This window comes from Cynocephalus volans, chromosome 10, assembly GCF_027409185.1.
Source record: "Cynocephalus volans isolate mCynVol1 chromosome 10, mCynVol1.pri, whole genome shotgun sequence".
NCBI classification, from domain to species: domain Eukaryota; kingdom Metazoa; phylum Chordata; class Mammalia; order Dermoptera; family Cynocephalidae; genus Cynocephalus; species Cynocephalus volans.
Genome location: NC_084469.1, coordinates 47,350,091 through 47,372,120, shown reverse-complemented (window position 1 = coordinate 47,372,120; position 22,030 = coordinate 47,350,091). Strand labels below are relative to the sequence as shown.

The 22,030-nt window shown below is 48.1% G+C and overlaps 1 protein-coding gene across 1 annotated transcript; it reads left to right on the top strand.

Moving 5' to 3' along the window:
* Positions 1-10,487: 10,487 nt before the first annotated feature.
* Positions 10,488-21,986, top strand: LOC134387368 (collagen, type I, alpha 1a-like). Its single transcript, XM_063109855.1, has 7 exons — positions 10,488-10,505; positions 10,873-11,113; positions 13,798-14,961; positions 15,021-15,103; positions 15,246-15,400; positions 19,188-19,924; positions 21,604-21,986. The coding sequence occupies exons 1-7, from the start codon at positions 10,488-10,490 to the stop codon at positions 21,984-21,986; spliced, it is 2,781 nt and encodes a 926-aa protein (XP_062965925.1).
* Positions 21,987-22,030: the final 44 nt, after the last annotated feature.

Below are 22,030 nucleotides of genomic sequence, written 5' to 3'. Positions count from 1 at the left end.
TCTGCATGGAGTTGCTGCTGTCCAGGGCATCACTAAGACTGAAGCCCTCCCTGTCTTCCAGCAGGCACTGGAAGGTGGTGATCTCAGCCTCCAGCTTGACCTTGATGTTCAGCAGGGACTCCTACTCCCGGGTCTGGCAATGCCCCTCTGCCCAGGTCTGTGCAGCTCTCAGTCCAGGTACAGCAGGACCCCACCGAGCTGCTCCACCTGCTTGGCGTAGCAGGCTTCCATGTCCCTCAGACCGTTCTCCAAATTAGCCCTCAGATTTCTCACCAAGTCCAGGTCAGTCTCCAAGGACTGGACTGTGCACTTCAGCTCCGTGAGTGTCATCTCAGCAGCTCCAGTCTCGGCGGACTGCAAGGCTCCTCACCCTGTCCAGGTAGGAGGCCAGCCAGTCATTCAGGTCTTGCATGGTCTCCTCCTCACCCTGGATGCCCCGCATTCTCACCTGACCCCCAGCCATCCCTGTGGCCAAGCTTCCAGATCCCCAGCCACCTCAGAAGGTGGTGGAGTGGACACGGAGATGTGGGAGCCCAAGCCCCCTACGACTGTATAGACCCTGGCTGTGCTGCTGGCGCCCGAACAGAACCCAGGGACCAGTAGTTGGTGGAGAAGGTGATGGAGCAGGTGGTGAAGCTCATGCGGTTCAGGCAGGAAGGCAAGAGGCCAGGGCTCGAGTTCGAACTGCAGGAGGGCCTGAAATGATATCTCGATGTGGCTTTGATTTGCATTTCCCTGATGATTAGTGATGTTGAGCATTTTTTCATGTGTCTGTGGTCCATTTCTATGCCTTCCTTTGAGAAATGACTATTCATCTCTTTTGCCATTTTTTAGTCAGATTACTTGTTTTTTTACTAAGTTGTTGGAGTTCCTTGTATATTTTGGATATTAATCTCTCGTCAGATGCATAGTTTACAAATATTTTCTCCCACTCTGTAGGCTTTTTGCTCTGTTAATTTCTTTTGCTATGCAGAAGCTTTTTAGTTTGATAAAAATCCCATTTGTTTATTTTTTCTTTTGTTGCCTGTGCTTTTGAGGTGTTATTCATAAAATCTTTGCCCAGTCTTACTTCCTAAAGTATTTCACCTGTTTTCTTTTAGGAATTTTTAGTTTCAAGGCTTATATTTAAGTCTTTAATCCATTTTGAGTTGATTTTGGTACATGGCAAGAGATATGGGTCTAGTTTCATTCTTCTACATATATATGTCCAATTTTCCCAACACCATTTATTGAAAAAGCGGTCTTTTCTCCAATGTACATTCTTGGTGCCTTTGTCAAAGATCAGTTGGCTGTAAGTATGTGAGTTGATTTCTGGATTCTCTATCCTGTTCCATTGGTCCAAGTGTTTGTCTTTATGCCAGTTTCACACCATTTTGGTTACTATAGCTTTGTAGTATAATTTGAAGTCAGGTAGTGTAATGCCTCCAGCTTTATTTATTTATTTTGGGGGGAACTCAAGTGTGCTGTAGCTATTTGGGTCTTTTGTTGTTCCATATGAATGTTAGAATTTTTTTTTTCTGTGAGGAATGTCATTGGTATTTTGATGGGGATTGCATTGAATTTGTAGGTGGCTTTGGATAGTATAGACATTTTCACAATGTTAATTCTTCCAATCCATGAACATGCAATATTTTTCCATCTTTTTGTGTCCTCTTTAATTTTTTTCAGCAGTGATTTATAGTTCTCATTGTAGAGATCTTTCACCTACTCAGTTAAATTTATTCCTAGGTATTTTATTTTTTGCTGACTAATACAAATGGGCTAGATTTTTTACATTTCTTTTTCTGCTAGTTTGCTGTTGGAGTATAAAAATGCTACTGATATTTGCATGTTGATTTTGTATCCTGCAACTTTACTGAAATCATTTGTCAGCACTAAGAGTTTGCTCGTAGAGTCTTTAGGTTTTTCTATGTATAGGATCATGTCATCTGCAAACAGAGACGGTTCAACTTCATCTTTTCCAATCTGGGTGTGCTTCATTTCTTTCTCTTGCCTGACTGCTCTGGATAGTACTCCCAATACTATGGTAAGCAAGAGTGGTGGTAGTGGGCATCCTTGTCTTGTTCCTGTTCCAAAGAGAAAAGATTTTAACTTTTCCCCATTCCGGATGATATTGACAATGGGTTTCTCATATATGGCTTTTATTGTGTTGAGATATTTTCCTTGTTTACCTAATTTCCTGAGAGTCTTTATCATGAAGGGATGTTAAATTTTATCAAATGCTTTTTCTTTGTCTGTTGAGATAATCATATGGTTTTTGTCCTTGATTTTGTTAATGTGGTGTATCACATTTATTGACTTGCTTATGTTAAACCATCCTTGCATCCCTCAGATGAATCTTACTTTTTCATGGTGTATAATTTTTTTTGATGTGATGCTGTATTCCATTTGCTCATATTTTGTTGAGGATTTTTGCATTTATGTTCATAAAGATATTGGCCTTAAGTTTTCTTTTTTAGTTGTGTTTTTGTCTGGTTTTTGTATCAGGGTGATGCTGGCCTCATAGAATGAATTTGAGAATGGCCTCTGTTTCAAATTTTTTGAATAATTTGAAGAGAATTGGTGTTAATTCCTCTTAAAAGGTTTGCTAGTTTTCAGCAGTACATCCATCCAGTCCTGAGCTTTTCTTTGTTGGGAGACTGCTAATCACTGCTTCAATGTAATTGCTTGTTATTGGTCTGTTTGGGTTTTCTATGTCTTCTTGGTTCAGTCTTGGTATTTTGTATGTGTCCAGAACCTTATCCACTTCCTGCAGGTTTTCAAATTTGTTGGCATATAGTTGTTTATAGTAGTCTCTAATGATTCTTTGAATTTCTGTGGTATTGATTGTGATGCCTCCTCTTTCATTTCCACTTTTCGTTCCTTGGGTCTTCTCTCTTCTTTTTTTAGCTAGCCTACCCAATGGTTTGTCTATTTTGTTTATCTTCTCAAAAAACCCAACTTTCTGTTTCATTGATCTTTTGTATTATTTGGCGGGTCTCTATTTCATTTAGTTCTGCTCTGATCTTAATTATTTCTTTCCATCTACTAGTTTTGGGGTTGGATTGTACTTGTTTTCCTGCTTCTTTGAGGCGTAGCATTAGATTGTCTATTTGAAATCTTTTTATTTTTTTGATGTAAGCATTTATTGCAAAAAAACTTCCCTCTTAGTGGGTAATATCTGACAGGTTTGAGTATGATGTGTCCTTATTTTCATTAGTTTCAGGAAATTTTTTGACTTCATATTTAATTTCTTCTTGGACCCATAGGGTTAGTCACTCAGGAGAATGTTGTTTAATTTCCATGTGTTTGTATAGTTTCCAGAGTTTCACTTGTCATTGATTTCTAGTTTTAATCCACTATGGTCTAGAAAGATACTTGAAATGATTTCAACTTTCTAAAATTCGTTGAGACTTGATTTGTTACCTAACATGTGGTATATCTTGGAGAATGTTCCCTGTGCTGATGAGAATGTATATTCCGTAGTTGTTGGATGAAATGTTCTGTAGATATCTGCCAAGTCCAATTAGTCTAAAGTGTAGCTTAATTCCTGTATTTCTCTGTTAATTTTTGGCCTGGATGGTCTGTCCAATGCTGAGAGAGGGGTGTTCAGGTCCACAACTATTATCATATTGGGGTCTATCTCTTTCTTTAGGTATTTGCTTTATATATCTGGGTGCTCCAGTATTAGGTGCATATATGTTTATGATTGTTATGTCTTCTTGCTAGATAGATCCCTTTTTCATTATATAGTGGCCTTCTTTGTCTCTTTTTGTGGTTTTTGTTTAAAGTCTATTTTATCCAATATAAGAATAGGTGGTCCTGCTCATTTTTGGTTTCCATTTCCATGGTAAATCTTTTACCATCTCTTCACTATTAATCAGTGTGCATCTTTACAGGTGAGGTGAGTCTTTTGAAGACAGCATATAATTGGGTCTATCTTTTTGATCTAATCAGTCAGTCTGTGTCTTCTGAGTAGGGAATTTAATCCATTTATGTTTAGCATTTTATTGAAAGATATTGTCTTATCCCTGACATTTTATTAATTTTTTGGATATCATATTTATTTATCTATTTAGTCATTTATTTATTTTTATTGAAAAATAATTTATTATACATATTTGTGGGGTATAAAGTTGACTATCAATAGTTGCGTACAATGTGTGATGGTCAAATCAGGATAATTAGCTTATTCATCACTACAATATGTGATCATTCTTCATGCGTGTTAACCAATTTCTGATTAACTTCCCTCCATCTCCTTCTCCCATCCCCCTTCCCATCTCTAGTAACCATGGTTCTAGTTAGGATGTTTGTGCACGTGGGTTCTCTCCTTCTAAGAGTTCAACATATTATTGCGATTGTTGTTCCTCTCTCTCTCTCTCTCTGAATGTTTTAAATACTTTTTTCCTTTCTTCCCCTTTTATTCTCCTTGGTGTTTGTTTTTTGGGGTAGTAAGATCTAGTTTCTTTCTCTTTCTAACTTGCATTTTTGTTTTACCTGTGGGTTTTGTTCTTTCTTGTGTATTCATGGTAGTGATTATCTTCTTTTTGGATTCCAGATGTAGGACTACCTTGAGGATTGCTTGCAGGGCTACTCATGTGGTGATGAACTCTCTCGATTTTTGTTTGTCTGGGAAATACATTATTTCTCCCTCATTTCTGAAGGATAGCCTTGCTAGGTGTAGTATTCTTGACTAGCAGGTTTTTTTCTTTTAGTATTTTGAATATATCATCCCATTCTCTTCTGGCCCGTAGTGTTTCTGTTGAGAAGTCAGCTGTTAGTCTGATGCAGACTCCTTATAAGTGACTAGACATTTTTTCTTGCTGTTTTTAGGATTCTTTGTCCTTGAGATTTGTCAGTTTGACTATAATGTGTCTCAGAGAGGACCTTTTGGGATTGAATCTGTTTGGGGATCTTTGAGCCTCCTGGATCTGAAGGTCCATGTACCTCTCTATACTTGAGAAGTTTGCTGCTATTATTTCATTGAATATGTTATCAATGTCTTTTCCTTTCTCCTTCCTTTCTGGAACATGTATGATTAGGATGTTTGTGCACTTAGGTTGTCTGCTAGCTCATCTATATTTTCTTCATTTTTTAAAATTCGTTTTTCCTTTTTTTTTTTTTGTCCACCTGGGTTATTTCAAAAAGCCTGTCTTCAAGATCAGAAATTCTTTCTTCTTGCTCTACCCTACTGCTTAAGCTCTCAGTTGTGTTTTTTATTTCATTGAATGAATCCTTCAGTTCCAGAAGTTCTGCTACATTCTTTTTTAAGGCATTGATCTCATTGTAAATTTCCTCCTTCATATCCTGGATAGTTTTTCTCATTTTGTTGTGTCATCTGAGTGTTCTTTAATTCATTGAGATACAAGTTTCCTTAAGATTGTTGCTCAGAATTCCTTTTCAATCATTTCAAAGGTTTCTTGCTCTGTTGGGTCCAGTACTTGATAATTATTCTCTTCCTTTGGTGGTGTCATATTTACTTGTTTTTTCAGATTTCTAATATCCCTACATTGGTGTCTGGTAATATGGTAGAGCAGTTGCTTCTTCTATGACTCTGGAGTGGGCTTTGTGGAGAGAGGCTTCCTCCTGTAGATGTGTTTTATGTTGACCCTTGAGCAATGTGTTTCAGTATTGGTTCTGGGTAGATACAGAATCTCCATGTGATTCCTTCATCTGTATTCAATGTTGCAATGGCATTTGAGTGCTTCTGTGGCCTAGGTGCTGGGACACTTAGTGTTCCTTGCTGAGGTTAGTGACACCTTGTTGGGTCATCATGGACATGGGCAAGTTATCCAATTCTTGAGAGAAGTGCCTGGGTACCTTATCACTCTTGGGCAGGCTTGTTGGCACCCAGGAAGTATCCAATGACCCTGATAGGTGCTCTGGAGTATACTGGAACTCCTCAGATTGAATGGGTGACCCTGGGCAGGGTTTCTCTTTCCTCATTCTTCTTTCCAGTGGCTCTGCTCATGAACCTTTTCATGTCAATGAAGTCAAGTGGGCAGCAGTGTTGGGTCCCATGCATGGCCAGGGTGCCTGGTGCTACAGGCAAGGTGTTTGCTGCAGCAGCTATGCAGGGGACCTATGTGCAGCTGAGGTGGCTGATGCAGCGGCTGTGGGGGTGGTGGTGCATGACCGGAGTGTCTGGTGTGGTGGATGGTGTCCCTGGAGCAGCAGCAGCGCCGGGGTGCCTTGTATGGTAGCTGCTTGGGTGGGGGCTGCATGCAGCACAGGCGGCTACCAGTGTCTTCAGCAGCAGCACTAGCGGGGGCCATGCTGCAGGCAGCAGCAGTGGGGAGTGAATGAACCTCTCTGCAGTAAGGCAAGCGACAGTCCTGGGACCAGACAATGGTGCCGGCAACTGTGGCATTGGTAGTGGTGGGCCTGTTCTGGTCTTCTGCAGGAGGAATTCGCCCTGGGAACTTCTAGTCCACCATCTTTCCACAGTCCTCCCTTCACTGTTGAGGACCCTTCCTATTACATTGGGCCAGTCCAGATAATCCAGGATAATCCCCCCATCTCAAGGTCCTTAACTGTCAACTACATTGGCAAAGTCCCCTTTTCCAGGTAATGTAACATGTACACAGGTTTCAGGAGTCGGGATATGGACACCTCTGAGGGATCGTTATTTCTGCCTACCACAGGTCTCTCTAAACAGTGTTTGATCAATGTCTTAATTTTTCCTAAAATGGATTCTGATTCTATGCCACCTCGCTGATTCTTTTTAATTTGTGTGATTTTTTGGAACTCTAACATAGCTATATATGACTCTCAGTCAACTGCCCACACGGAGTTCCACCAGATTCATTCCTCTGACTCCAACTTTGATAATTTTTTTTTAAGGCATCGTTATGGGCCTCCACAGGAATTGATAACGCCAAAATCCTAACCCAAGTACTTGGTGATTGAGATAAAGAAAAAGTTTTAGAGCTAATTCAACACTTTCACTTTATAAATGAGAAAATACAGGTCAAGAGATGTGAAGAGTACACTCCTGGTCAATAGCTGTTTGATGGTAGACCAAAGGCTTCATTCTGAGCTTTCAGACCTTCTTCTATGGCACAGTATTGTGCTGGAACACTGTTCTTCCCAGGAAACAAAAATTGTATGAGAGGTAACGTTATTTGCCATTACTGTTATTATTAATTAACTGATTCAGGTAAACATCCTGTACTTCCTATCCTCCATATAGGTCTTCTTTCTTCCAACAGAGCCATGAATTTATTAGAAGCAGCGATATATCCTACTAAATAACCCAATTTCCAAGACTCCCTTGGAGCTAGGTGTGAATGTGTGAACAATTTTAGCCAATGAGATGTGAGTGGAAATCCACTGGGCATGGGTTCTGGGAAGGCAATTGTTTTTTATAAGAAGTATCAAACTAAATGAGCAAGCACAGTTTGCCCTTCTTCCTGCCTCTAGCATGAATATGATGCCTAGGGAATGCCATCATCTTTGATGCCTGAGAAGACCACATGCTAAGTATGACAAGGTGGGAAGGTACAAGGAGACTGAATTATGACAACATCACAGGCCACTGCACCTGCCCTGGAGTCTATCACCTATCTCCAGACCTCTTGTAACATGAGAAAAAGCAACTCTTACCTGTTTTAGCCATGCCAGTTCTGTGAATGCCACCAAAAACAGTCCTAACTGATGCAGATGACATCAACAAAGGCAGAAGTTCAGGAACAGTCTCACTATATGAATGTTTTTAATCTGATGAAGGAAGGATAGGATAATAGCTTGAATTCTCTCTAATAGCCATTCTCAGTCATTATCTTTACAGGATGTTAACTCAACTTTCTATTTCCCAGACCACAGATAAGTTTTCTCTAAGATTTTTCATTCACGTGCCTTGTGTTTTAAAATTTTCATCTTGATTTTCTATTTTGTTCCAAGATATGTGGCTCTTAACTACTTATAATACAGTAAATATAATATGGTGGATTTTAGACCATATTTTAGAGCACTATTTTCCCAGCAAGATCTCAATTTAATCATGTTTGGTAGAAATTGATTTGGTATATTAACATTTCTTTAGCTCTAAATTCACCTATTTCCAAATTCCAGATTCACAGAAATATTGTAGAAATGCTATAAGAATTCCAAAAAATATTTTGGGTGCTGTGAATAGGACATTTTTTCATATTTCGTGTTTTACTATTGCTTTGACATAAAAAGTTGAAACTAGAAATTAGAAAAACTAGAAACACTGGAAGAGGGTTATCAAGAGGAAGCGATTTGTGGGCAAATACAGTTGTGTGTCTGCAGATGTGCGGGGGGGCGGGGTCATGCCTTAGGAGGTCACAGCTTAGTGAAGGTGGGTCGCTGGCTGTTTCAAACCATGAAGCTAAACAGAAGTGTTCACCTGTGTAAGCAAATAATGAGCTACAATTTGTAAGCCACCTTCTCCACTTCCTCCTAGCCAATGCTTGTTTGTAACTGAATATTTCTTAAGCAGTCTGTCACTCTTTTTTTTTTTTTGCAAAATAGATCATACAATCAAAAGTGTTATCATCACCTTGTATGTTAATTTTGAAGAACAAAAATGAATTACTTTTGAAGCTCGCCAATGCCTTGGCCTCCTGCACCCTCAGAGGTAACTGCTTCCCCTAGTGGGTTTTTCATTCCCTTGCTTTTCTTTATTCATATTACCTTTATATAAGTGGAATTTATGTGTGTGTTCTTTTGAGACTTGCTTCTGATCTAGGTATTTCACCCCAGATTATGTTTGTGAGAGTCATCCATGTTGGTACAAGACGGCCGTGGCTTGTTTCTCTTCACCTCTTTGTAGAATTCCATCTCGTGAATTCCCATAGTTCATTTATCTTTCTACTTTCATGGGCATTTGGGCCATGTCCAGTTCTATGCTGTTACAAACAGCACTGCTGTGAACATTCTTGTACGCATGTCCCAGGCCACATGGACAAGGGTTCCTCCTGGAGATGTTCCTAGGAGTGGGACTCAGCCTTTCTACGTAATGCCAAGTTATTTCCCTAAAGTAATTGAGCCAATCCATGCTCAGACCAGCAGTGCCTGCAGCTCTTGCTGTTTCAGAGGGTTGCTCACACGTGCTGTAGCCAGACTTCCCAGTCTTGCCAATCTGATGGGTATAAAATGGCATTTCATGGCATTTTTAAAGACGGTAGGTTTTTTTATCCCCCAAATTCCCAGCTCCTAGCAGGGAATGTACCTATAGCTCATAAGTCTTTTATTTGATGAATGAATAGCAACAATGCAATGTGACAAGTACCATAATGAGGACAGCATAAAGAACATATTTATAAATTAATCAAGTGTCCCTTCAGTCTTCTAATGTAGTTCCACAGCGGAATCACCTGGGTATCCTTTTATTTTCTTATTGACATCGTATTATGAAAAACTTCAAACATACAGCAAAGTTGTGAGTTTCACAGTGAACACCAGCGTATAACCACACCTGGATCCTACCATTACCATTTTACTATACTTGCTTTAGGGGGATTCTTTTTAAGAATACTGAGATTCCCCAGGGCTGAGATTCTGGTTCTATAGCTCTGGGGTGAGGGCAAAGAATCTGTTTTTGTTTCTTTGTTTTTGTTTTTAAACTCCCCAGGTGATTCCGATGAGCAGCCAGGCTTGGAAACCACTGCCTTAAGGAACACAGTGCAATAAATAAAAAAGGCAGATTTGTCATTAGCCTAGCAGTGCTCATTCTTTGTGGGGGGCAAGTTCTACGGGGTGCCTAAAGCCATTTTCTTAGACCACCAGCATTCCTAGGAAATGCGTCAGGCAGTGTCAGCTAAGTGGAGGTGTGGACCAGTGCCTGGGGGAGGCGGGCCAGGTCCTTTCAGCATGAGAGGCCAGCCCGCTGACTCCTGCCTCCAAACACCTCAGGGCTGAGAGATGAGCTTGCCGTTCAGATCCAAGCCAGAGATTTTCAATATCCAGGTGCTTTTATAGGCTGAATTGTGTCCCCACCCCAAATTCATATGTTGAAGTCCTAACCACTAGTACCTCAGAACGTGACTATATTTGGAGAGAGAGGTTTGAAAGAAATAATTAAGTTAAAATGAGGTCATTAGGGTAGGCCCTAATCCAATATGACCAGTGTCCTTATAAGAAGAGGAAATATGGACACAGACACACGCAGAAGGATGACAATGTGAAGACATTCAGAAGGTGACCATCTGCAAACCAAGGAAAGAGGCCTCAGCTGAAAAAAAGCCTGGGGACACCTTGATGTTTGACTTCCAGCCTGCAGAGCTGGGAGAGAGTAAGTCTCTGTTGGTTAGGCCCCCAGTCTGTGGGGCTTTGTAATGGCAGCCCTGGCACACGAGTACAGGTGTGGCAGGGGAGGCACCGAGCGTGGGGCACGGCCGGCAGGGCAGGGTCACAGCCAGACAGGCCTCACGCAACAACTGGAAAATGGCCGCTGCCCCGTGCCCTCCCGTGCAGGCTGTCAGGAAACAGAAACACATTCTTTCCAGGCCCTTGTCCTTCGGGGGAGTCACCTCGCCAACATGAGGAGTGACACCGCTGTACGCATGGGGAGGAGGTCCTCAGAGCCACCAGCAGGTCCTGCACGCAGCCCCCGGAGCACAGCGCACTGAGGGGAGCTCAGGGGCGTCAGCTTCTCCCGCACGGCTCCACTCCCCTCCAAAAACCTCACACACTTGGGATAAGTGTTCTCTTCACACAACCTCCTTCACTCATAGAGTGAAGATAAGTTCTGATCCAGCCCCACATTTCCAGTCATGCGGCTTAAGGAGGTGAATGTCAGCTCTGCACCTTTCCCATCCATCTTCAAACGCACGAGGAGTTCTGAGCAGCGACGACACGGTCGTGTGAGCAGCGCCTCTCATCAGGCTGTTTTTCATATTTACTGCATCTCCCATCTTTATTCAGTCCTCCCAGGTACAGTTAGAACCTTGTGATCGTTTTTCTGACCTGCCTGATAGCAGCGGGCTACTGCTCCGGACCTGGCACCCTCACCACTGGCACCCTGGCCACACGCCCACACCCCGTGTCCCAGGCCCCTCTGCCTTGCACTTTCTCGGCACATTCTTCCTTTCCACGGCAGCCCTGCGGGTGCTCTACGTACAGGAGTCTCACCCATGCGTGGACAGCAGCCAGCGGCACGTGCTGGGTGCACATCAGTTGCAGGAACAGCAGCTTGAGAGAGTTGTAGTTTTTGAGATGGGGGATCTGCAGTTATCTCTCTCTAGCTCTTCTTGTCCCAAAATTATCATCTGACCTTTTGAACACCACAAACCGTCCCATGTGCCTTCCTACTCCTCAGTAATGGAGTCCTGCAGAGCCTTTGGCTTATGATATTCCAGGTTTTACTCCATCCTTTTGTTTCCAAGCTGTTTGTTCTGGTTTTTCTTTTCCTTCTTTTTGTTGCTGTTCTTTAGACTATTCTTTTGACTGTTTCAAGGCATCTTACCATTGTAATTCAGTGTTCGTCCGGGTCTAATTCTATGTTGCAACAACCAGGCAGCTTTGAGTATTTATTACCCCTCCAGCCCTCAAAGCCCTAATTCAACAGGTTAGTTTGATTTAGGAATATCTTCCTGACAGGGAAGAGGCGGGGCTGGGGTGGCAGGTAGTTTAGAATTGGAATGCCTGAATGCTTGTGAGGATCTGTCAAAGAACGGCCACACCTGAGGTGTGGCCTGTGTGGTATGACCACTGACTGTGTGCAAGAGTGACATTCATCCTGAAGGGGAGATGCTTCTTAAATGTGGGCAAATGTTTCCTCTGAACCCTCAGTTATTCACTTGAAGGCCTTCCAATTACTGGGGGTCGCTGTGGGGAGGGGACAGATACAAGTGCTCAGGCGCCCCTGTTGCATGGGAGCCAGGGAGGAGGGACACTGCAGATGAAGGGCGTGTGCACTCACATGCTCGTGTGCACGTGTGTGGATGGTATAGGGTAACACTGTATCTCAAGTACCAACAATATTCAGAAAAACAAACAGAGCCGGAGATCATCTTGCCCATCAACAGATTTGGCCACACCCCTGTGGTCTCTTTTCAGACCTGTTTCAAACGTCCTTCTATTGTACCCTCCTCCATGCCCCAATCTCCATCTGGTCCTGCCCCCAAACCTGCAACTTTGGAATTATTCCTCTGTGTATGGCTCTAAAAGCCCAAGTTAACAGGCAAAAAAAAGTGTTGTCTAGTCACGTCATCGGCCATTAAAAGCAGGCTGCTTATTGGCTTATCTGACTGGGCCGGCTAGAGTTGAGCTGGGCTGTCTGATAGCCCGTCAGTCGTTGACACCGCCATGCTACATGGGTTATCCAACTGCGCAGCACTGGAGCAGGTCATGCAGGAAGGGATGAGGCACAAGCCACTTTAGAAGGGCGGAGGCAGCTGTTGCGTGAGAGAGAGCCCACCCTGGTGGGAGTCTCAGAGAAACACAAGGAGGTAACACCCACCCCACGCCCCACCCAACACACATCTCCAACTTGGGGATGCAACTCACGCTTCCAGCATCTGCGAGTGGAGAGAAGAGAGGCACAGCTCTGACATAATTTGCAAAGATTGATTTCAAAGGAGGGAAAAGAAGGACTGGTCGGTCTTGGGAGAGAGCATTTTCAGTGGGTTCCCCTCCTTTCTGGATTGTTAGGTTCCAACACCAAAGGTTTTCTTCTCCCTGCCTCACTACAGCTCCAAAAACTTCTACTCAACCCAAAGTCGTCTTTGCTCCCAGTCGTACAGCCTTTGACTGGAATATGGTTAACATTATCACATATAGTCCTAACTAATGGACGGTGTAGACGTGCAAGACCACAGATGCTGGGGAGTTCTGCCGTCTCCCTGCTCTGTGCTCTCAAGGGAGGCTCTTTGCTCCTGGAGCTGCAAGGCCTCCCACTGCCCAGGCCCTTCCCAGCTCTGTTACTTAATGTTCTGTTTGTGATTTTGAGTTCTTAAGGAAGCCCCCACCCTACCCTGCAACCTGTTTAAGCCTCAGGACCCACAAAACCAGTGTCCACACTCATTATCAGTTTTGGCCACAACTCAAAAGGAGCCTGTAGCCAAGAGTGCTTGCATGAGGATCTTTGTTTTAATTAGGAACAGCAAATTCCACAAGTTCTGTGGGAATCTTCCCACAAAAACGAGCATACCTAGCGACTTTACATGGTGGCCCATTTAAATGCACCTTTGCTCAGCTGTTTCTCTTTTTTCGTCTCCCTTTATCTTCCTCTTCCTCACCCCACCCACATCTATGGATAAATAGGGTCCTTTGATATGACACCAAAAAATAGGGGAAAGCGTTTCCAAGGGAAATATTGGTGTGGTGTTTGCTTTTTACAATTATCATGACTTGGGATCCATGCTCAGCTAATACCCATTTGAGTCCATTTTTGAGTAAAGTCAATAGGTAGGAAACAACGTTTTGCACCAGGGATTTCAATATTTAATTACCAAAGGCACCTCAAGGCATCTCAAACACAAACGTGCTGGAAGTTCAGATGACCGTATTAAAGAGTGGTTTCACCATCTTTGGGGGAGGGAGGTAAATTGTCAGTCTTGGGACCATGGCGAAGATGACGACGGTCATTACTATTACTTAGCGGCACGTGGGTGCGTCCACGCCCAGGCCTGAAGGCTGGCCTTCTGGGGGGGCCGACTAGCTAGGCCTCCACAGTGTTGGTCTCCTCGCCGCCTCGGCCTTGCTCTCCTCCGTGTGACGCGTCTTTATTCATCCTGTGGTCCATTTGAAACGGCACCAGTGAAACACCGTCTAGCGACGGCGGGTTGGGGCAGATAAAATGCCACACACTGTGGCGGGGGCTCTCCCGAGCAGGACGTTTCCACTCAGGGCGGGAGGCTCAGCACCGCTGGGCACGGGACCCACCGACACCCTCGTGCGGCCCGGTCGCCCGGCCCCGCCCCGTGCGGGTGGGCAGCGTGGGTGGGAGCACTGGGTGGCACACCCCAGACCACAGGAGCTGGGGGGAAAGGCCGCAGGTGTCCACGGGACGCCCCCTCGGTGTCTCGGGAAGCAGCGGCTTCTGGGGACACGGACGCACACACGTGGCGTCGCGCCGAGCCTTCCCCGGAGGCCCTGGTGACCCGCCCGGCTCCCCGGCTCCGCGCCCCCCCGCTCGGCCTGCGGGCCCGTGGACTCGAACGCCCCCGACTGCGCAGCGCTCCCGTGGGGACGTGAGCAGGGAAGCGCCGGGACAGCGCGCTCGGGAGCCCCCCGCGCACCCCCGGAATGCTGGGGACGCCGAGGCGAGCGGCTGCGCCGGCCGGTCCCCAGGGTCGCGTCCGGAGGGCTGGACGCTGGCGAGCGCGCGTGGGGGCGGGGAGCGCCGCGCGGGTCGCACGCTGGGCGAGCTCGCTCCGCTTCGCGGCTGTATCGTCCGCGGCGGAGTGCTGGGCGCGTCACGTGGCCCTGACAGGTCCTGCCTATGGCGCGGCGGACCACCCACGCCGAGGGCCATGGAGCTGCTTAATAGGAACAGGCTTGCGATTGTGCGTCGGCGCTGCGCTCGCCGGGAGCCTGCGGCCGCCCCGCGCGCCGGGGCGCTGACACCTTCCGTGCCTTTTGTGAGGACGCAGGAGGACAGGACGCCCGAGAAGGAGACGGCGGCGACGGGGGAGACAAAGAGGCCCGGCGGAGACGACGCAAGACCGGAGAGGACGGGGGAGCGGACGGCGGCAGGGGCCGGGGACGGAGCTGATGTGAAGCCCGAGCGCCGCGTGCGCGCCACCGCCACCGCCACCGCCACCGCGCTCCGGCCAGGGCCGACGGCCGGCGATGGTGAGTGCAGCCGCCGCCGCCGCCACCGTCGCCCTCGCGGCGCGCGCCCGGGCCGCGGCCGGACCAGCCAGCGCCGAGCGCCGAGCGCCGGGCCTGGGCGGGAGGGCCGGGCGCGCCGGGGCCGCGGGGCTGGCGGGTCCCGGGTCCCCACGCTCGCTCGCTGGCTCGCACGGCCGGGGGAAGCCGGCCCGCGGGGCGGGGACGGGCCGGGGGACGGCTCGAGGGGGGATCCCCACGGAGGGGGTCGCCTGGGAGCCCGTCGTCACGCTTGGCAGGGTCGCCACCTTGGCTTCTGCCCATCAGCCTGGCGGTGGCTACTGACTCGCAAGTGGAGGCAGAGCTGGCGGCGGAAGGGCTGGTGCGGACAGTGACAGCGCCGGGGGCAGGGCGGGAGCCCGGGAGGGGACACCCAGAGCGAGGGGAGAAGGGGCCGCGGGCAGGAGAGAGCTGTGTGCTCGGCGCCCACGGGCCCGGGCGCTCTGCTGCCTGCGCCCATTAAGGAGCTGGGCGGCCGGGCCGCTGCGAGCGAGCCAGGCGCGCTGCAGGCCAGCCCGGGGGGCCGGGTCCACCCAGACCCTTGTAAAGCCGGTGCCAACACTGGGACCCCAGGACCCCCAGAGACTGTGCCTCTAGGTGACATGTGCTGTGTCTCTACGTAAGTTCATGTGTGAAATGATGGCTAGTGTGTGGGTGAGCAGTAAGTCCAAAGTCTCCTGATCTCAGTTTCTGTCACCCAAGCAGAACCGTACGGGCTGTTGTCGGTGGAAGATGCCCAGAGACCTCTGTCTTCCCGCACCTGGGAGACAACATCATGGTCCTTCCTTTCCCTCCTTCCTTCCTCGCTGGGGAAGAGAAATACGAAGGAACTGGACGGAAAGGCTCACAACGGGTGGCTCTCAGCATTTCATACTTGGATCACTGAGGTCTTGAACTACCACAATAGTCCTTTTTCAGCATTCTGTGTGAGTTTGGTGTTTTTGTTTTGTTTTTTAGCTGCAGTAGTTTAACATGCATAATTGCCTCCACAAAGAAAGACAATGCTTTCTGGTGTCATCCTTTGTCACTGTAACTTATTGTTTCTGGGTGGTACCTCAGGATACATTGTTGCCTCAGGTGCCTTGTGTACCCATGGTGTAAAACAGGGGCTTCCGATGGTGAGCTCGTGTGTGTTCCAGTTGTCACCCAGCTTCCTTCCCCAAGGCTGTAAAATGCCTTTGAGCCCATGAGCTTTTGAAATTAAAAATGTTGAATCAAGGTGGACACGGATAGGCCCCACCACTTTAGTACGTCCATCCTCAAGTTGGGTTATTAGCTTCGTTTCAAACTCATTGTGAGAGGTGTATCCAACTTCTGGTTATAATGCACTCATAATCTGACAAGCTATTTGAACAGGAGTTAGCGCCATTTGGAATTATTTTGTGAAAGGCAAAAACGCTGTTTTACAAATTGTCTTCAACTTTCTACAGATAGGAAAACTGACAAGGTAAATCAAAATGGATTAAAATGTGTCTTCCCTGTTTTTATCCTCTCTCTCTCTCTCTCTCTCTCTCTCTCTCTCTCTCTCTCTCTCACACACACACACACACACACACACACACACACACACACACACACCTTTTATTTTCTCCAGCCTCTGCCACAGTGTATAATGCCCTATTGAGACGTGTAGGCGTGATGTGTAAACCGGATTAGCAGTATGAAAGAAAGACACACAATAAGCTGGAATTGTTTTACTTCCCTTTCATTTCTCATGCCTATATCTCTAATAAATTTGTTGCTCCAGCAGTGGGTCAAAGGGATCACGTTGCTCAGCTTCTTTTCCATGCAAGACCCAATGGCAGAGATCATTGAAATGAATGGTGTGCCTTCTGCCAAATACAAAGCTCGATATAGATATATTAGAGTGGGAGGTACAGATGAGGTGAGAGAGGGATGGACCAAAAAAATAAATGTTCAAAGTCTGGGTCTTTCGAGAATACACCTCTATCCACTAGAGTAAAAGCAGGGTGGCTAAGAAGATATTTAGAGAAGGGGGAATCAATACAAGGGTCAATGCTGTGTTTTCTTTCAAGTTCATTATAGCCTCTGAACATTCTCTCTGCAGTTGGTGACAGTTTTAGCAAGAGAATACCAACAGTTTTTGATACTGCGTAAAGTCTAATTCCCCTTTCAAGCTAGTATTTAAAACTAGAGTAATCAACGTGGAGATTTCTGGGACCTTCTCAGGACATCTCCCCTCTGCCACCTTCCCCACCCCCAGCTCACTGTAAGCTCAAAAATGCCAGTGCTCCAGGGTTTGTGCTTTAGTCCCTTCATTTACTCCTTTGTGGAGTTGGGCGCAGCTTCCCATTAAAGGAGATCAGGGGTAATTAGCAGCATTATTTTGACAAGTTGGCTAGAGCTGTTCCTTTTCCTCCAGCTGGGGGGGGGGGTTACTCGTGGGATAAGGGGAGGAAACTGAAGGTGGAAGGGAGAAGGGGAAGGGAATTAAGCCCAGTGGTTTTACATTTTGTGGCTGAATCTTTTTGTCTCCTCCCTGAAAACTTTTAGATTCATTTTCTACCATCACCTTTTAAATAAATACAAAGGCTGCCAATAAGAAAATAATAAGGCATTCTTAGGGAGCCAAGAAAACGTGGTGGATGGTGGCATATTGGCTTGAGTCAAAACTCAGCTGTTATCCAAGGTACCTGCTTTGAATTTCTCAGACCCTGGCCCGTCACTGACATCCTGTATCCTGGGCTCCCCATGCATAAATAGAATATTTACATCAAACCCCCAAGTCCTCTCTCCATCCCACCTTCTCAACAAGAATACTGTGAACTTAATGTAATGTTTGCAATTCCTTGCATTTCTGGAAGAGTATTAAACTCATAGACAAAATTGTAAATGGCCCCAGTTTCAAATTACTGGAATATTTTTACCCCTTTATTCATTTATATGCCACAAAAATTAGCCAATTTACACTGGATTTTAAAGACCCATTTGGTTGGACCTGATAAACCAGCGAAAGACTGAGTCTCACTGTGATTTTTCATAACTCCACCTAGTCTGGCTCCCACAATTGCTTATCACTGGAACATCCGAACACAAAGGGCAGATGTTTTATTTTAGTGTCATCTTATCATCTGGATAATCTGATGTCATTTTTGAGATGTGTGTGGCATAGCCATGGATATTTGAAGTATTGGAACAGAGAAGGGAGGAGATGTGAGGGAATCCAGACAGTTCAAAGAATCTGTTTGGAAAATGCCGGGGCAGACTCCAATGAGAAGTCTTGGGTCATGAAGGGGAGACAAAAATGACAATTCATGCATTGAGATGAATTCTACTTGGAATGGGACACTGGAACACTTAGCTATTGCTTCATAGAGGCTGGCAACTCCTGCTGGTTGATAAGGCCCCAAGCTCCCACGAGGTACCTGTCTCACCAGCAGACACCTTAGCAGGCCTGGCTCCTTCAGCCAACTTCATCTCAGGTCTGGGGAATTCTTGTGGTTAGCTGAAGTTAACAAACACGGTGTGGGCAGCAGTCCCCTGCACAGGGCATGCATATTAAAGCCGACAATGCTTACAAATGTAAATAAGGGCAGATTGATTAGGAACAACATTATCGCTGGGAATGTCGCACTCGCATGCATCAGCAATGAGGCAAATTGGGGGCAGCCCCAGCCCTGACCACCCAAGTCGAGCAGCCTTTTACACTCGCTCCTCTTCCCTTTCTTAAAACGTTACAGAAACAAGGCCAATTAGATCCCCCAAGTAATTCATCTCTGTGTATGAAAAAAGCAGACCACAGGGGAAGCGGCGGGTGGGGGGTGGGGAGATTAAGATAGCCCTTGTTAGAGCCGAGTCTCGGGATTGCGTCCTGTAACCAATGGGTAGGATGTACAGGCCGGGACCATTGTCTGAGATGCTGGAAAGTTAACCTATCAAACCGCGGGCAGGGGGCTCAGGGCGCTGAAAACCTCGGGGATCAATGTTCGAAACGTTTAGGAATTAAGTCCATCTCAGGGAAACGAGCCCGAGTGGAAGAGGCTTTGCCATTGAATGATGCGCATGTGGGAGCTGCCAGAACGAGAAGGGGGTGCAGCTGCGTGCTGGGGGAATCCGGGGCCCTTGCGTGGACGTAGTAGCCGCTCACTTCGCTCTAGGGTTCCACAACCCACGCAGATGTACAGAAATTCCTATAAATCAAAGATTGGGAGGAAAGACGAAGATTTGATTTAAAACGCTGCAAAGAAATTCGAAAAAACAAGCATAGCAAGGCGCCTAGGGCTCCACGGTTACCTTGCCATACAGCAAGGCTCAAGGATAAAAAAGGCAGCACGTAACACCAGGGGAGCCAGCACGGAACGGCTGGACTCGACGTGCGTGCAGAACGGTGCAGGAGGAAAAGCTGGCGCAGCAAGCCACTCTTCCTGCTTTGTGCTGCCCGTCAGGATCAAGACCAGGGTTTGCTGCAAGACGAGCCCGGTCTTCCTGCGCGTTCTCGTCAGTGTCGTGTCACTCTCATCGCCTGCCCCTCTGGGCTCTAGCAGCTCTTCCCGCAGCCGCTCACTAAGTCACGTGTCCTCGGGAGTTAGGCGTTTTGAATTTCCGCGCTGGCCGGGAGTCCGGATCCTCCTCCTGACCCGCGAAGCCCTGCAGACACGTCTCCCCTTTGTCTCTCCGTATGCTTCAGGACACCCGGCCCGCCCCAGGGTCCGCGCGCGTTCTGCGGCCCCGGGACTCGGGGAGCAGAGCCCCCGGGGCAAGCAGGCAGGAGAAGGCGCGAGGGGAGGTGGCGAGACCGGGCCGGGAGGAAGGGGGAGCGGGAGGCCGGCGGCCGGGCCCCCGCGGGAGCCGCGTGCGCCGCCCCGGTGCCCGCCGCGCGCGCGGCATGGGAAGGGGCCCGTGCGCGCAGCCATTGGCCGGGCCGCGGGAGGCCGCGCGGGCATTGGGCAGCGGAAGGGGGCTGGTCCACCTCCGGGAATGTACTACGGCGCGGCCGGCACGTCCGTCCGCGCCGGAGACGAGGAGCCCGCCCGGCGCGGGCCCTGCGAGCTCGACCCTCCCACCCGCTCGGCCTGGGCTGCGCGGGCGCGGGGAGGCCGGAGACGGGGGCGCGAGCGCGCGGACGCAACCCCGCGCGCGCGCGCGCGCACACAGGCCTCCCGGGCCGGGGTCACGTGGCCGCGCAGGCTCCGCCTCCCCCGCTCCTACCCCCTCTTCCCTCCATCTGGGTTTCTTTCTTTCCTGCCCTTTCTTCTTTTTTTTTTCAATGAACACACACCGTGTGCATCTTAAAGCCACACGGCCCCATTTCACGGCTTCGGTCGGCTTCTCGCTCCCGCGGAACCTCTGCAGTGCAACCTCGTTTTAGAAAAATGAAGGAAAAGGGAAAATACCGAAAAGCACTAAAGCGAATGTGATTCTGGTTCCCACCTCAGGGACGAACTTAAAAACTTGAGAAGTAAAAACACATTCCACTTTCCGAAAAAAAAGATTTTTTAACGAAAAGTGTAGCCGTGTAGACAGTGTAATTTGTCTCTGGCCCCAGGATCCACCCCAGAGGGTCGCATATTTTTCCTCCCCAACGGGAAACAAATCCCCAGGATGTCTTGGTGACACTAGACGCAACGTCGGGACAAATCCTTGCGATCCGCGCACAATTTGCTTCAAATGAATTCAACATCAAAGCCTTTATTCCTCCCTACGTCACGCTTTTATTAAATATAACAGGGTGCACGCCGGTGTTTGGTAAAAAAAAATCCGTTTAAAATTGACTTTACATAAGGATGTGGTTAATAAAAAAGGGGGGGTAAATGAACCCCAAATAATCAGGACAGCCTCTCGACTTCTCGAGGAAATAATTCCATGTATCTGGGTCGTTAAAAGATTCTGTTGTTTCTCTTTTAGTTATGTCACATTAAAGATTCAAATAAAAACGCTTCTGCCTCCACGAGACTGCTTTGGTGTCTGGATTCCACGTTTACAGAACACTGACTCCTCCGAATCGGAATTGTGCTGTCATGGGGTTTTTTGTTTTGTTTTTTTGTTTTTTCATGGGGGGGGGAGGGCGCAGGGGGGTTTTAGGAAAGGGTGGCTTTTCCCAACGTCCTTGCTTTCCTCTTTAACTTTCCATTTTGTTTATCTTAATGCGAGGCGTTGTTCCCTGCGAGAGCCTAAATCCTCCCTTTACTTAGAAAAGAAAAAAGAGGAGGAAAAAAAAATCTGGCAGAGGCTGGCGCAGTATCCACCACCCTGTCATTACTGGTGCAGGCCTGGGAATTCAAGCCGGACCTCCCAGGATTTGCTGCAGCTTGAGGCCAAGGTGCCTCTGAAAGGGTTTTCTTTGAGGCATTTCAGAAATTGTTTAAGCGCTTAAAAAAATATAGCATTTCCCCCCGTGTCTATCGCGAGGCAAATGCTCGTGTGTGCGCGCGCGCGCGCGCGCGCGTGTGCGCGCAAAAGGCGTCTCACAAAAAGGAGACACTGTCGGAAAGAAAAGGAATAAGCAGGAAAGGCGGGGGCATTCCTTGATGGGAGCATCGCATGCGAGAAGGCTGGCGCTGTCGGGGGCTCCCCCCGCAGCCCGGGATGCACACACCGGGGTTGCCTACCTGGGTGGTCTCTCTACTTTGGTGAGCTGTTGCTAAGCAGCTAATAATAGTCATGTTTGCTGAGTAATTTCTGCCCTACGCGAGCCAATCGCGTCGCAGAAACCCAAGCCATCTGACAGCCCCGGGGGCGGGAGCTGCAGCCTTTTTCTCTTGCGCTCGCTCGCTCCCCTTCCACCCCCTCCCCTCCGCCTCCTTTTTCTCCAAATGGAGAGAGTTCTTTTTTTTCTTCTTCCATCTCATCTATTGAATCAAGGAGCTGCTGCGGCCGCTGCCCGCTGCACACACACAGAGCGGAGTCCCCAGGTCCCGGGAGCGAGAGCGAAGCGCTGCACGGGGGCAGAATGGTCCAGCGGGTCGGCGAGGAGCCCAAGAAAGCAGAGTCCGGGAACAAGCAGCCACCGCGAGCCCAGCAGCCTGAGCAGCAGCTCCAGGAGCCGCCACCGCCAGCAGCAGCCGCGGGAGCGGCGGCAGCTGCCCCGGCCCGGCAGCGCTGAGACCCGCCGGGCACCCTCGGACCCCGCGGCGGCGGCGGCTTTGCGCTCGCCCTGCACGGCCGCTCGGGCGACCCGGGAGGCGCCGAGGGAGCCAGCGCGGCCGGCGGGAGCGGCGGCGATTTGCTGGCGCTTTCTGCAGTAAAGGGGTCGCGGCGCAGGGCGGGGGGCGGGTAGAGGGACTGGGGA

Excerpts from the sequence above, each read along its gene's own strand:
- LOC134387368 (XM_063109855.1), top strand. Across the intron at positions 11,114-13,797 it reads CAGCCAGCGGCACGTGCTGG|GGCGGGAGGCTCAGCACCGC; the intron begins GTGCACATCAGT and ends GTTTCCACTCAG. Across the intron at positions 19,925-21,603 it reads GGCCGGGGTCACGTGGCCGC|GAGCTGCTGCGGCCGCTGCC; the intron begins GCAGGCTCCGCC and ends TATTGAATCAAG.